The 14,928-nt window shown below is 28.0% G+C and overlaps 4 protein-coding genes and 2 non-coding genes across 6 annotated transcripts; 3 read left to right on the top strand and 3 right to left on the bottom strand.

The window, feature by feature from the left end:
- Window positions 1-98: 98 nt before the first annotated feature.
- On the top strand, window positions 99-195 carry NAEGRDRAFT_t75. The gene has a single exon. It is a non-coding gene; the product is annotated as a tRNA-Leu (tRNA).
- Window positions 196-1,353: 1,158 nt separating this feature from the next.
- NAEGRDRAFT_78229 (G-protein alpha subunit) lies at window positions 1,354-3,140 on the top strand. The gene is made up of 4 exons (XM_002681673.1): window positions 1,354-1,648; window positions 1,843-2,267; window positions 2,385-2,482; window positions 2,568-3,140. The coding sequence occupies exons 1-4, from the start codon at window positions 1,529-1,531 to the stop codon at window positions 2,942-2,944; spliced, it is 1,020 nt and encodes a 339-aa protein (XP_002681719.1). The 5' UTR covers window positions 1,354-1,528; the 3' UTR covers window positions 2,945-3,140.
- Window positions 3,141-3,261: 121 nt separating this feature from the next.
- NAEGRDRAFT_62842 (uncharacterized protein) lies at window positions 3,262-5,277 on the bottom strand (the record flags this gene model as incomplete). Its single annotated transcript, XM_002681520.1, has 1 exon — window positions 3,262-5,277. The coding sequence occupies one exon, from the start codon at window positions 5,275-5,277 to the stop codon at window positions 3,262-3,264; it is 2,016 nt and encodes a 671-aa protein (XP_002681566.1).
- Window positions 5,278-5,444: 167 nt separating this feature from the next.
- Window positions 5,445-8,650, bottom strand: NAEGRDRAFT_62841 (uncharacterized protein; the record flags this gene model as incomplete). Its single annotated transcript, XM_002681519.1, has 3 exons — window positions 5,445-7,531; window positions 7,575-8,214; window positions 8,258-8,650. The coding sequence occupies 3 exons, from the start codon at window positions 8,648-8,650 to the stop codon at window positions 5,445-5,447; spliced, it is 3,120 nt and encodes a 1,039-aa protein (XP_002681565.1).
- Window positions 8,651-10,820: 2,170 nt separating this feature from the next.
- On the bottom strand, window positions 10,821-10,892 carry NAEGRDRAFT_t64. The gene has a single exon. It is a non-coding gene; the product is annotated as a tRNA-Thr (tRNA).
- Window positions 10,893-11,435: 543 nt separating this feature from the next.
- On the top strand, window positions 11,436-13,859 carry NAEGRDRAFT_62839 (uncharacterized protein; the record flags this gene model as incomplete). Its single annotated transcript, XM_002681672.1, has 3 exons — window positions 11,436-11,535; window positions 11,989-12,060; window positions 13,003-13,859. 3 exons carry the CDS (start codon window positions 11,436-11,438, stop codon window positions 13,857-13,859), a joined length of 1,029 nt encoding a protein of 342 aa, XP_002681718.1.
- Window positions 13,860-14,928: the final 1,069 nt, after the last annotated feature.

Raw genomic sequence — 14,928 nt, 5'->3', positions numbered from 1 at the left:
TATGTTAACGTTACAGTAATTTTGATAATAGCACAGCTTCTCACAACAACTTCATTAAGGGTACTCTACTGAACAGAGTTTTTGTGTTTGTGTTCGAAGGTCAGATGGTCGAGTGGTCTAAGACGACACGTTAAGGTAAAACTAATATTAATACCGTGTTCCGCAAGGGCGTGGGTTCAAATCCCACTCTGATCAATTTTTTCAAACAGCCATTGTCTGTTTATGGAAATTAGGTTTGACATGTTCACACAACTTTTGATCCGATAACTTTCAGTTCTTCTTCATGGTGATTCGCTTTATTGCTTCAGTAACATTTGTATTATTCGAATAGATCACTTATTCGGATATTTATTCAAATATATTTCATAATTCTGTGAAATACAACCAAAGTGTTAATAACATTAAAGCTCACAGAAGAATTTGAAAAAAACAAGCCACCCAAACAGAAACTACAGTTTTTATTCTTTTTACAATCATCATTTTTCAACTTCACCAATTTAGATAAAGTTTCAGATATGTAAATGGAATTCTCAAAAAAATGGCCTTTTCGCATTAAGAGATGTTTACTGAAAAGACACCTATTGGAAGGTTACTAGTATGTGATTAAGGATTTCTCTATTGGAACAACGATTCTGAATCCATTTCATATCCTTCCCACCGTTGTTCTTACCGACACTATACTGCATCATTATTACAATATTATTATTCTAAACAATAATCACATTATGATATTGATAATCAAATTGAACCATTCATAATTCTCTCAATAATATTTGACCGTTTAAAAGTGGTAGTGTTCATTAACAAAAATGATTCATCAACAACTGAACTGTAAACCCAGTAGTAAATGAACATCACCAGAGTAAATTGTATCAAAAGGTATAACAAGCTAGTATTCTCCAATAAACCTCAAAATAATTCTAGATTCCACAACTTCAACCTTGCCATTTTACGTATCGATTTCCTCAATTGATAAAAACAAAAGACTTTTGGGTCTAATTGGTAAGCCGTCATGAAAGCCTTTTTAATTCAAAAATGCAACGTCAAAACCCATCAGATTCAAAAATGGAGGCGAGTGAACGTTTATTGCAACAGGCAATTGTTTATTGTCTTTTTGGCGCCCAATCACTGATGTGAACGCTCTATGGAAAATTTCTGCTTTTCTTAAACTGCGAGCGAGATTTTGTACAGATAACACTTTCTCGTATATGCTTGCTCGTAACTCAACAACGATATTCATGATTGTGCTTCTGCTGCACCACCTCTTAATATTGATGCGCACCCACAATTGGACTGAATGTGTACTTGTCATACTGCTGTCAGTAACACTTTCTTTAAAAAAAAATTGTTGAAAACACAACAGACACTTTCTTGTGGGACTATTCGGTTGCAACAACAATAATTTCTTTAAACACAATAACAACAATATAAACACACGTGAGAAAGTCCCTACTACTAATATCACACACTCCTCTCTAACGAAACAAAAAACACACGATAAAACTTTATACGAAACAAAGGCTAGAAAATGGGTTGTATGGGAAGTAAACAAGGAAATAATTCAAACACAAGACCAGTTGTTAAGAATAATGACTGTAAATTGTTATTGTTGGGCGCTGGTGAATCTGGTAAATCAACACTTTTCAAGGTATGTTTATTGTGAAAGCTCTAGACTAAACGTTATACGAAATCATCTATTATGTGTACTCGAACCTTCCATCATCTTCATCCCTCTCATGAACTTTATATTTCTACTACACTGCGTTTATGTACTATTACATTCCACATTCCACTTTCCACTTATTCTACACATATATAACATACGAAACTAAACTAAACTAGCAATTTAAATTATTAAAAGAAGGTTCCTATACAAGTGAAGAAAGAAACATATTTGCCAGTACAATCAAGGGTAACGTTGTTCGTGCCATGATTTCCATGGTTGAAGCCTGTGATGAATTAGGTGAAGATATTGAAAAGGAGGAAAACAAACAATTTGCACAAGAATTAATTCAATTAGATGATGAAAATGCTCTCCTCAATGTTGATGCCTTCTACAATGCAGAATTGGTTCAGAAATTAAAGAACTTGTGGAATGACACTGGTATTCAAAATGTTTTACAACGTAGAGATGAATATCAATTATTGGATTCAACTGAATACTTTTATGAAAGAATTGATGATATTAGTGCTAAGGGTTATGTTCCAACTGATAGAGATATTTTAATGTGTAGAACAAAGACAACTGGTGTTGTTGAATTGAAATTGTATGTTTTTTTATTATTATTATATTAATATTAATGTTGACACATTTGACATTGTTTATTATCATTATTTATATCATCATTATCATATTATTATTTATATCATGATATGATAAATAGTGAACAAGATGGTACTAAGGTTTCACTTATTGACGTTGGTGGTCAAAGAAATGAACGTAAAAAGTGGATTCACTGCTTTGAAAATGTCACTGCCATTTGTAAGTTTATACTATTTCACATAATATTCACACACAAATATCATCCTAACTTGGTTATCATGTGATATTATTATCATGATAATAGTATTCGTTGCTTCCATGTCAGAATTTGATCAAAAATGTTATGAAGACGACAGTACAAGTAGAATTCAAGAATCACTTTTATTATTTGATGAAATTGTTAACAGTAGATACTTTATTGATACACCAGTCATCTTCTTCTTGAATAAGAAGGATATTTTCCAAAAGAAGATTGCCACTAAGAAACTCGCAGATTTCTTCCCAGATTATCAAGGACCAGCTCATGATTTTGATGCTTGTTCTAAATATATGCTCCAAAAGTTTACTTCAAGAATTAATGATGCCAACAGAGAATTCTATCCATATATTACCTGTGCCACAGATACTGATAATGTGAAGAACATTTTCGATACTGTTAAAAAGATTGTTATTAAGAAATAAGTCAAGCAACAAAACAATTTGATGATTCTATATTTGATTCAATCGAATATGATCAATCATCAAATAGTACTATCTCTTTTCACACAGCAATGTTGCAATTCTAATTATCATCACACAAATTTTGTCTCTCTCCGATTTAAACTCTTGTACACTAGTAAACAACAAACGATTAAATTATAATTATCAGTTGTGTATTTATTTGAATGTTGAATAGTATATTGGTTCTTACTGTGTGGTATGAATATGATTGTAACTGAACGAATGTCTATTAAAACTCTTGGTAAACCAACAGGCTAAAATTACAAGGAAATATATAGTTATAACTGCTTTGAATAGAGATTGTTAATGTTTCCTTTTAGAACACCCTCAAATAGAGCCCAACAAGTGGGTTTTTGTGAACGCTCATCTGTACTGCTACCAATAACTGTAGTTGTTCTTACAATTTCATGATAACTCTCCTCCAATTCTTTCATCAATTCTAATGGATTCAACTCTGACAATACCAAATCTACAAATAATTGCTCTGTCAAATCTCTTACTTTCTTCTCCTCATCCAACATTCCAATAATTAGAATTTCCCTTAAAACATGGCAAACCAATGTTGAATGATTAGAATCATTGGAAATCTTCTTTGTACGAACTATTCTTGTGAGTTTCAATGATTTGTTAGAAACGATTGGTTCAGAATACTCATCTTGATGTTTCATTTGTTCTAAAAGTGATTGATTGAATCTGAAAATTCCCATCTCTGTAATCTTTTCAAAAACTTTAACTCTAATTCTCTTTTCTTTATCTCTTGATTTAATATGTAACATGTTTGAGAGAATTAGTAAATTGTGTTGCTGATTATTATTGTTGTCATCTCCTTGTTGAGGTAATAAATCGAAAATCAACAACCATAAATCAAAAGAGACCTTCCTAACACTTTGATTTGGATCAAATTTCAAAACATGTGATGTTTGGTTGAGGATTCTATTAATTGGCACAATATTCGCTTGATTATTTGATTGCTGATTAATTCTACGTTTGTAAAATTTAGATTCAACAATTTTCTGAATCATTTCCAATGCTGTTATTCTACAATCTGCATTCTTATTAGTGAATAGTACCTTATCAAACATTAATTCAACAAATGATTTGACAATTGAACTGTTATGATCTTCAATATTATCAATATCATCAATTAATAAATTGTAATACATTATAATTGCTTGATTTTTTGCCTCAATTTCCTCAGTTGTATTTGTAATTATTTCTTTCAATGATTGAAGAATGAATTTACTAAAATCTTCTTCAGTGGCTTCTTCATCTGTTGAGGATGTTGTTTTAGATTTCATTAGAGATTGAATTAATTCATTCATATAAATATTAAATGTTGAATGAAATTGATTAGTTCTCTTCACTTTCATTACAATAAACAATCTCTTCAACAATTCAATTAAATGAGGTTTCATTAATGAACTATCATGTTTCCACAATTTTCTAAACCAATACTTTGCAATATTCATATGAGTTGAATGAAATCCAATTCCATTACCATTATTATTCAATGATTTAAATATAACATTTTGAATTGAATGAATTAAATGTTTAAACACAATTTGATAACCAAGTGAAGAGAGTTGATGTTGAATTTCATTCTCAACACTTGTTACACAAATCCAATTAAATATTCTATTTAGAAATTGTTTCATCAATTCACTGGAGTGTTCAACCTTAATATTGGAGAATCGTTGTGGATTCATTAAAGTTAAAGTTTCTAAAAAGTTTTCATCATAACTAAACATGATCATAAAACAAACTAATTCATCATATAAACCAAAGTAGGAAGCAATTTCTGAATTAATTATAATAGAATTGTCTTCATCCAAATTATTATTCATAGTTTCATCATTATCATCATCCTTATTAGAAACTAAACTATTCTTCAATATACTACTATTCGGATACATGAATATTTCAAATAATACATAAATAGTCAATTTACAATTTGATATTAATCTATTCAATATTGATTCTTTAGAAATCTTTTCTTTTGATGATAAATTATGAATAAATCCACAAATTAATTTAATGCAAGGCTTGATCACCTTTTCAATTTTATCTTTAAGTGATAAATTATCATTCTCATCATCATTTTCATCACCACCATATAATATAGATAGGAATCGAGAGGCTTGTTGTCGTTGTTGTTCTTGATAAAAGTCTTTTGATTGATTTAAAGTCTTGGAAATATTCCTCAAATCAGCCTTGATTGCATTCGATATAAATAATTGAAATTCAACTATTATATGATTAGTACTACCCTTGTCACTGCTAATTGAATGTTTCATACTTTGAGAATGTGAATTTTCTTATTGTTGTTGTTGACTGTTTTTTTTTAAAGTTGTTTGTGTATAAATAGTTTAAGGCTTTGAGAATTTTGTCTTGTTTTGATTGGAAATTGTAATGATACAATATTATATATGGATATTAATTTTGAAATTATTTAATAATTTTATTAAAACAAAAATCTTCTATCAAGTAATGTTTTTGAGATTAAGTTTTTCCTTACAAAATTACGTCTCAACCACAAAAATCCTCTATTAATAACATAAACAATCATTAGTATTCCAAAAACTGATTCCCAGAAAATGTTCAGAATGGCAAACAAGAGAATATTGAAAAAGATCATTTTCCATTCAGTTCCTCTCAACATTACCCTAAAGAAGGAATAGTTTTGGAAAAAATGTTCATAGTCATCCTTAAAGAAAAATTCTCTATCGTGTTGATAAATAAAATCTGGAGTAAATCCTAATCTGTAGGAAAGTTGCTTGTCCAAAATTTGTCCTTGTTTGATTTTTACATCAGTCACAACTCTCTTGAAATATTCATTGATTGTATTGTAACCATCAATAAATGCTGCTGGAATGTATCTACTCTTTTGGCCTACATTAAAGTTGAAAATATCACTAATTCTAAAATCACCTTGTAGAGGAGAATTGAGAAGAGGATTGTTGATTTGGTTTCTCTCTCTCATTGTCTGTTGGATGGGTTGTTCAATTGGAGGATTAAGAGTGACAGGATTTGTTGGATTAGGTTGTTGGGTTTCATGATTTTGAGGATTTGGAGGAAATTGGTTATTATTATTGAAAGTATTAACTTGGGGCATGTTTGGTCTTTGATTTGAAACACCCCTCTGGTTTCCTACTGCTCTTCTTAAAAAACCATTCTTTGCTTCCTCCTCCTGAATTGGAATGAGAAGGAAGTTATCATAGTTTTCTCTGACAGACCTTGAAATGTACAAATCAAATGTTAATACAACATTTCTTTTCTGTTCACTCGAGGTTTGAAGCAATCCTCTCTTTGGAAAGAAATCATTACTCTCAAGAGAAAGGCCCTCATAAAACTCTTTCATATTAGAATCTGCAAAACGGAATATACTCTCACCATGAATATAACATCCTGAATGTAATTCGTCAAGTATTACAATACTGATATTGGCAATTGAGCATGTATCAATGAGTGAAGTGATTGGATTTCTAGTAAATCTGTACAATACAAATTTGAAAAACAAATATTGCAGCAATGATATGGACAAGTAGAACCACATCAAGAGTGCAAGTCTCAAAATAGGATGACTAGGATAATTTGTAAGAATCTTATTCTCCAATGGTGATGTAGATGCTAATTGAATTACATTACCTCCATCTAAAATAAGAAGAACCAGAATCAATGTGAATTCCAAACTAGTCCATGTTAATTCTTGGAGTTTCTCCCATTCTTTAGCAATGAAATAGCTTCTCCATATACTGACTGATGAATAAGATCCTTCAGCTCTTCCTCCAACTCCAACTACTTTTCCTTTTGACTTTTCCCAATCCATAAAGAAAATATCATAACTGCAATGCTTATAAAACTCATAACCTAAATCAAGGGTTTTACCCAATAGAGCTACAAAAACAATGACAAAGAAATACCACTTATCAGCTCCATCAAAATTTGGAAGCAAAATAAACACACTGTCTTGTAACTTGAAAAATAAATAGTATAGAGAGACAATTACAATAATTACAATAAATAAATAATTTGAAAAGTGGGCACAAAAAGTAAATATAAACTTTCCAAGAGTTGGAAAGTCTATTTGTGCTAATCTTCTTCTTGAGTATCTGTAGCTAGCAATGCAGGATGTCAATAGACTTCCTACTAGACCAATAATTGCAAACACTAAAACAATAATCCAAGGTGTTTGTTGAGATTGGATATAGGAGGCAGAGAATGAAATTGTTGGAGAGGTTATTGATTCAGTGTCAGAGGTTACAAATTTTGAAAGTGTTGAACTTTGTATCTTTCTTGATGTATACTTTAAGGTAAGTGTTGGTGGATAAATTTTTTCTGAAACTGATGGATTTAATGATACATAGAGCTGAGCACTCTCCAAAATTCTAACAACGGAAGGAGTTGTACCATCGGTAGTGACCCCAGCAAGGTTGTCGTACAAGAAGAACCTTCTGTAGAGAGTACTTGTACCAATATCAGCGAACGATGTCTTGTCATCTTTAAGAATTTGAACTGGAACTGGGTAGAGTATGCCACTGTCCAAAATATCTGAATTGAATGGTTAGTCTTTGAAACAAGACATATTACTTACAAAGTTCATAAAAGAAAGTAGATTGGGAATAAGGTAAGGAGAGGACATTGTAAAAACAATTTTTAACATAATTGTTTCCAAAATCTAAAAAACCAGATCCTTGAAAATTACTTGTTGGACATAGTTCTAATTGATTGGTCAACTCTTCAAAACCTAACCAATTTCCATAGACATTGAATTTGGAGAGATAAAACTGTAATCGTGATACTCTATCCTTCCTTCCACTCAATCCAACAGATTGAAGCAAATCAGTATTGTACAAATTTTCACTTGCTGTTCCAGTGTACTTTAACCATGGAAGGCCATTCTTCCAACCGCTGAAACCATTTACTCTGTCCTCAGTTAGTGTATTGAAAATGGAGTAATACATTTTACAAGCAGGAGTAGATTCATCATACAAGAGTAAGGTACACAGGTTTGCAAGCATTTGGCAAGCAGTGACATTTTGTAATGATTTACAATGAGCTCCAGCCTGATAAAAGTAATCATAAAATAACTTTGATCTCACAGATTCAGTTGACGGGGTATCTTGTCGACTATTTTCGAATACTTGGATAAAGGTTATTAAGGCAGATGAATCAATAGGATATTTGCTATTGATATCAAGGTAGGCATCTTTCAGAATGCACATATTAGACCACTAAACTCATGTTTTTATCATTTAAATATCTTTTTAAACTTACTAATTGATGTGAAGAAGGGCAAACACAGGAAGTTCCATCTGTACTTGCTTGCATCAGTGGATCAGGACAAGGGGAGCACAAATATCTATTCGAAGGATGAGGAATTGATTTTGAACCACATGAAATGCATTGTTTGGCACTTAGATAATTTCCACCTGCATCTATTTCAACTAATTTTGAAGTTCCATTGCATTTACAGTCTTTTAGAGTAGAGTCAAATCCCAAAGTTGAAGGTCCACATGTCATACAAATTGACCGATCTCTTGAAGATGCGAATGTACATTGCTCACAAGTCTTTGATGAAGTAGTAAAAGTGAGCTTATACCCTTCATTACAGTAACAATACAATCCATCCGTGGATACTTCATTAGTGGAACAATCCTTACAGAACATTGATGATGAATCAAAAAACTGAGAGCTTTTTGAACAAGTGGAATTACTCAGTGTTATCGATGATCGTACGGAACTTGTATGAAATATTAATATTACTATTAAAATTATTATTGAGATTGAATGTTTAAAGGTTGTAGTAGTGTGATTTCCTTCCGAAAAGGTCACAAAGCCAAACCATTTTTGTTGAGTGTTGTTGTGTAAGGCCATTTTTTTTGGTGGTTGTTGTATGTAAATTTGTTGGCGCCAAATTTACATACAACAAAAACCAAGCCTTCTCGTCTAACAAGCCTTCTCATGTTCATTCATTTGTTCCAGCCTACTTCTTGTGAAAAGGAAATTCAAATAAATTTATTTATTGGAATATTATTTTACATTGTTTGGGAATTTCCAAGTTTAAACATCTTTGGAAGCTTAAATTTTAGAATATCAACTTGATCTTTTAAATCCTTGTTTTGAGCATTGACCTTGTCCAATTCAAATTCCATACTATTAATGATTTTCTGTTGACTGAGAAAATTTTCCTCCATTTTCTTATTAGCTTCCCTTAGAATGGATATAATCTCATAACTGGACTGCATTTCTTTTTTAACCTTTGCTAACTGTTGATTATGCCTTTGTTTTTGTTTTGAAGATTCTTCATTCTGATCACTAACAGTTCGTTTATACAATTCCACTTGATCCCTCAATTGTTCTGTTAGTTGGTTCACTTTTGATTGGTAATCATTGATAGTTTGTTGATGGTTAACTTGTTCTTCTCCTAGTTTTTCCTTATAGTGTTGTAACTCTCTTTTTAGAACCATATTTTCTGATAAAAGAGCACTTTCCTTTTCTTGGAATTGAGTGGTCATTTGATGTTTCATTTCTAAAAATTCTTTCTGATTCTTTTTATAATCAGCAGTCAACTTATCCACTAATAATTCCAACCTCTCGTTATCTTTTGCTGTCTTTTCTCTCTGCATTGAATCTCCACTCGAGTTTTTAGTGAGTTCTTGTACTTTTTTCTTTTCTTCTGCAATTACTCGTAATAATTCTTCTTGCATTCTATTCATTTCATCGTTTTCTTGTGTTTTTTGACCCAGTTGAGATTCAAAATTTTGGACAAGGGAAGTTAGCCTCTGGTTTTCAGAATTAAGCTGTTGATTTTGTCTTTGAAAAGCAAGCATTTGCCTCAAATTGGCTTCCAGAGTTTCAACCTTTTCAATTAATTTTTTAGACTGGCTATCTTGTTCGTGAATAGTTTTTCTCAACATTTCTCTTTCATTTTCGAGTGCAATATTCTTATTTCTCAAATCTAAATTTTGATTTTCAATTTCTTGCAAATTTTCATCTTGATTCTTTTTTGAGATTTGAGAATGTTGATGTTCATCATTTAATTTATCTATTTGAGTTTGTTGGTTTTCCGATCTCCTCATCCACTCATCAAGTCTTTGTTCAAGTTCAACTCTATCTTTTTCCATTGTTGATAATTGCTCATCTCGAATTGCCATCTCTTTTTTTAATCGAGCAATAGTTGTTTTGCTAGAAACAAGATCCATGAGGGTTTGCCCCTGTTGATCGTCAAGTTTAAGCTCATTTGCTTTCCTTTGTATCAAATCCAACATGATTTTGTTTGAATTTTCTTGCTCTGATGAAACTTGATGTTGAAGAAGTCTCTTTTCATTTTCCAATCTTTCAATTTTCTTTTCATAGGCTGAAGTAACTAGAGATATTGATTTTGTGGGAGTAGTAGTTCTATGAGCTGTTGATGGTCTTGAAGAGGTCTTTTTCTGAGGTGAAGAAGGAGCAGATGAAGACACAAAGGTAGAAGTTTGTACCGATGAAGACCCTCCTCCATGTAACAACAAACTGTTGTTGGTAGAATCGGTCTCACCATCGGAAGGTGGGTAGAAGAGTTTTTCCTTACTCTTTACCATATTTTGTATTCGTTGTCTGGTCTCAAAAGAGTTGGTTCTATTCATCATCGTTATTAAACAACATAGAGAACCTTACTGTAGAAGTTGTGATGAGACTAGTTGTGTTGGTGGTGATTTACAGTTTTTTTAAAGATGGAAAAACGGTGAGTGATGCTGAAATACTTTTAAAATAGGCGCCAAATAATTAACCAAGAGTATTCTTATCCCAAGTGCAAAACTTGCAGAATTTATAGGAAGTATCGGCTAAAAAGAAAGAAAGGCGACTGAGGGAATTGAACCCTCGACCCTCAGTTTACAAGACTGATGCACTGCCACTGTGCTAAGCCGCCTTACATCAATTCTGTTATATCCCTGAATCGTATTTTTCGTTATTTTTACATGGCTATTTTACGGGTGCGCACTAATAGGAAAATGAATAGTTCTTGTCCATACTCGAACTCGACTATAAAAAAAAATTCAATTAAAAAAACGCAAAAAACACTTCATTACTCTCTCAACCGATTATTAACTCCTGTCACCATAATACTCCACCACCACATCCTCATCTATAATACTCCCTCATAAATGTTACCCTTCGGAGTTAAATATAAAGCAAAACATGCCTTTTCTTCCGATGAAGATGATGATGACAATGAAGAAGAAACAAGCCTTGTTACCAATTTAAATAACAAATCATCACATAGTATTGATCAATTATTAATTAAAAATAAAAAGAGAAAAGAAAAGGAAAAGGAATATGAAAAGGAGCAAGTTGTTAAAAAAAAGAAACAAAAAATTGAAAGGTAAATTTTAATATTTAAATATATTTAATATTTAATATTACTATATAAAGAGAATTGGATACTATTAAAGAATTAAAAGATAGAATTGAAATGTTTGAAGAACAAACAGAATCAAATATAGAGAATGATGAATGGGAAGAACAAGTCATTCCACAAGATGAACCAAATATAGATGAACCAAATATGGAAAGTGAAGAATATATTCAATTTACTATAAATAATGAAGAAAATGAAAATGACGAACATGAAACTAAAAAAAGAAAAAAAATAATTAGAAAAACTAAAAAAGAACAATTATTAAATTGTTCAATTAATTTTGTAGAATTATTAATTTATTTTAATTATGAATTTAAATTTTTAGAAATTATTAAAAATGAAATATTACAAGGTACTATATTAAGTATATTAGAAGAATTAAAATTAATTGATAATAGATCTATTGATCATTTATTAGATACTATATATAAAAAATTTAAAATTAAAAAATTTAAAAATGTAAATTTATTTGAAATTTTAGAAAATTTTGAAAATGTAATTTTTAACATTTCTAAAAAAAATATTGAAAATATATTTGAATTAAATTTATTAATTTTAATTACATTAATTTATAATAATTATAATATTAGATATTGTACAAAAATAGAAATATTAGAAAAGAAAGAATTTAAATTTAATAATTGGATTGAAATTCAATATGAAAATCCAAATTCAACAAGTGAAAATATTTTTAAAAAATTAATTTTAAAAAATAAATCTTTTAAAGTAGAAAAAATTAAAATTGAAAATTTAGAAAAATATTTTAAAAAATTAGATAAAAAAACAAATCAAATTCCAATTATAGTATTTTCATTTGATATTTTAAAAGATTTTAATTTTATTATTAGAAATACAACAAGTAAATATTTAATTTGTAAATATCCAAATACTTTAATTGGAAAGGAAAATTATTTAAGAATTGAAACTTTAATGAATAATTTAATTTTTGAATTTAATGAAAATTTAATTAATTTAAAAAATCCTAATTATTTATTAAAAAATAATAATTTAAATAATATTATTACAAATATGGAAAATAATAATAATATTAAAAATATAAATATAAATAATAATGAAATTAAAAATAATGAAATTATTGATTTAGAAAATGAAGATTTAATTATACATGTATTAGATGATGATGAAGAACAAGATGTAATTATTAAAGATACTATAAATAGTAATTTAAAAAATACTACTACTAATAATAAAAATACTACTAATAATAAAAATAATAATAATACAAATAATAATAATAATATTAAAAAAGAACAAGATAAATTAATTATAAAAAATAATTCTGAATTAATATTAAATAATTCCATATATATAAATAATACATTTATAGAAATTGATGAAAAAATAATTAAAGAAATTAAAAATTTAATTTTAAAAGAAATACCAACATCAATACAAGAATTCCAAACACATCCAATTTATATAATTGATAAATTTATTACTAAATATGATACAATATATCCCAAAGATAGAGATTCTATAAATAAAATTAAAAATCATTCAATTTATTTAAGAGAATGGATAAAACCACTTCATACACGTGATAGATGGTTAAGAGATTATTTTAAAAAAGTAAAATTAAATGAAAAACCTTACAAAATAGTAAAATCTTCTAAATTTAGTAAAAATTCAGATTTAACAGAATTATTTGGTGAATGGCAAACAGAAGATTATCAAGTACCAATTATAAATGAAAATGATGAAATACCAAAATCAGATAAAGGATCATATGAATTATGGAATGATAAATTTTTACCAATTGGATGTTGCCATATTAGTACAAATAATGAACCTTTAAAAGGTTTAACAATTGTTGCTAGAAAATTAAAAATAGATTATTCTAGAGCAATGATTGGTTTTGAATTTAAACATAAACGTAGTATACCTATTTATGATGGTATTATTATACATTCTAAAAATGAACAATTACTTAGAATGGAATATTTAAAATATCAACAAGTTAAATTAGAAAAATTAATTAAAAAAAAGAATGAACGTTTTTTAAATAATTGGAAAAAATTAGTAAAAGGTTTATTAGCAAGAGAATATGTTAAAAATAAATATGCAAATAGAAAAGAACAAATTCATTTACATGATATCATTTCTATTAATAGTAATATTAATGAAAATGATAATAATGATAATGGAAATGAAAATGATGATAAAGAAGAGAATGAAGAAGAAGAGAATAAAGATTATATGAGTAGCAGTAGTAGTGATATTGATGAAGAAGATGAAGAAATAGAAATGAGTAGTAGTGATATTGATGAAATGAGCGATGATGAAGAAGAAGAAAAACCAAAAAAGAAAAAGAAAACCAAATCTTCAACAACACCACCACCTTCTAAAAAGAGTAAGAAGAAAAAGAATACACCACCATCTGCATCATCTTCAACATCAACAAGCACAGTTCAAAGAATGTTGGCAAGTGGAAAGATTGTTGAATTTGAACAAATTTAATTATTATTTATTAGTAGTACTACTAGTAGTATTGAATTGATTTTGTAATTGTTGTAATGTATTTTGTACTCTAATTAACCCAACCTATTTAAATTATATATAAATTGTAAATATTAAATAATAAAAAAACTTACAGATTTTTCACGTGCAATTTTAATCCATTGTGAAACCAATTGTAATCTTTCTTTAAATTCATTACTTTGTATATATGAATTATTATTTGAATCATTAAAATCATTTGAATCATTTGAATCATCATTTTGAAATACAAAAATAGGTTTTCTATAACCAAATGAAAATAAAATTGGTTGAATTGAACTTTGAACAAGTAATATTTTAGGATCAATTGATTGTTGTGAATTAATTAAACAATTAATTAAAGATTGTAAACATTCTAAATTATAATTTAATTCCTTTTCATTAATTTGTTTTGATTGTAAAATTTCAATAATTTTTAACCAATCTATAAATGGAATGTACATATATGGTTGATTCCATTTATCATTTAAATTTGTAATTTGTTTAATATTTTCAATATCATTTAATTTAATTGGATATTTATTATATTGAATATAATATAAATAGACATGTTGTATTATTAAATTTAATTCTATTTTTGTAAATGATATTTTACTTTCTATTAATTTATCATTATATACTATACTTGTTAATCCACTAAATGTTACCATTATGGAAATTGCTATTAATATTTCTATTAATGTAAAATTATTTTTAATATTTTTATTTTTAAATTTAATTTTTATTATTATTAAAATAAATATTATTAATATTATTATTTTTAATTTATTTAAATTATTTTTTAAATTATTATTATTATTATTAATATAATGAAATGTATTTTTAATATATTTATTATTTTTTATAATATTTAAATGTGATAATAAAATATTTAATCTTCTATTTTTAATATTATTATTATTATTATTACCATTTATATTATTAATAGATTTATAATAATTTAAATAAGTATTATTAATATTACTTAATGAATTTTTTATATCTTGTTTTAATTCTAATGGATGAATTAATATTTCATTATTATTATTAT

Source organism: Naegleria gruberi (genome assembly GCF_000004985.1).
Source record: "Naegleria gruberi genomic scaffold NAEGRscaffold_5, whole genome shotgun sequence".
Classification (NCBI taxonomy): Eukaryota; Heterolobosea; class Eutetramitea; order Acrasida; family Naegleriidae; genus Naegleria; species Naegleria gruberi.
The sequence above is the reverse complement of the archived record's forward strand: the minus strand, read 5'-3'. Positions and strand labels throughout refer to the sequence as shown.

What these genes read in the sequence shown, in the direction of transcription:
- NAEGRDRAFT_78229 (XM_002681673.1), top strand. Translation starts at nt 1,529, where the DNA reads ATGGGTTGTATGGGAAGTAAACAAGGAAATAATTCAAACACAAGACCA. An exon ending in GGTGTTGTTGAATTGAAATT is followed by an intron (nt 2,268 to 2,384) that starts GTATGTTTTTTT and finishes TATGATAAATAG; the next exon opens with TGAACAAGATGGTACTAAGG. An exon ending in TGAAAATGTCACTGCCATTT is followed by an intron (nt 2,483 to 2,567) that starts GTAAGTTTATAC and finishes TCATGATAATAG; the next exon opens with TATTCGTTGCTTCCATGTCA.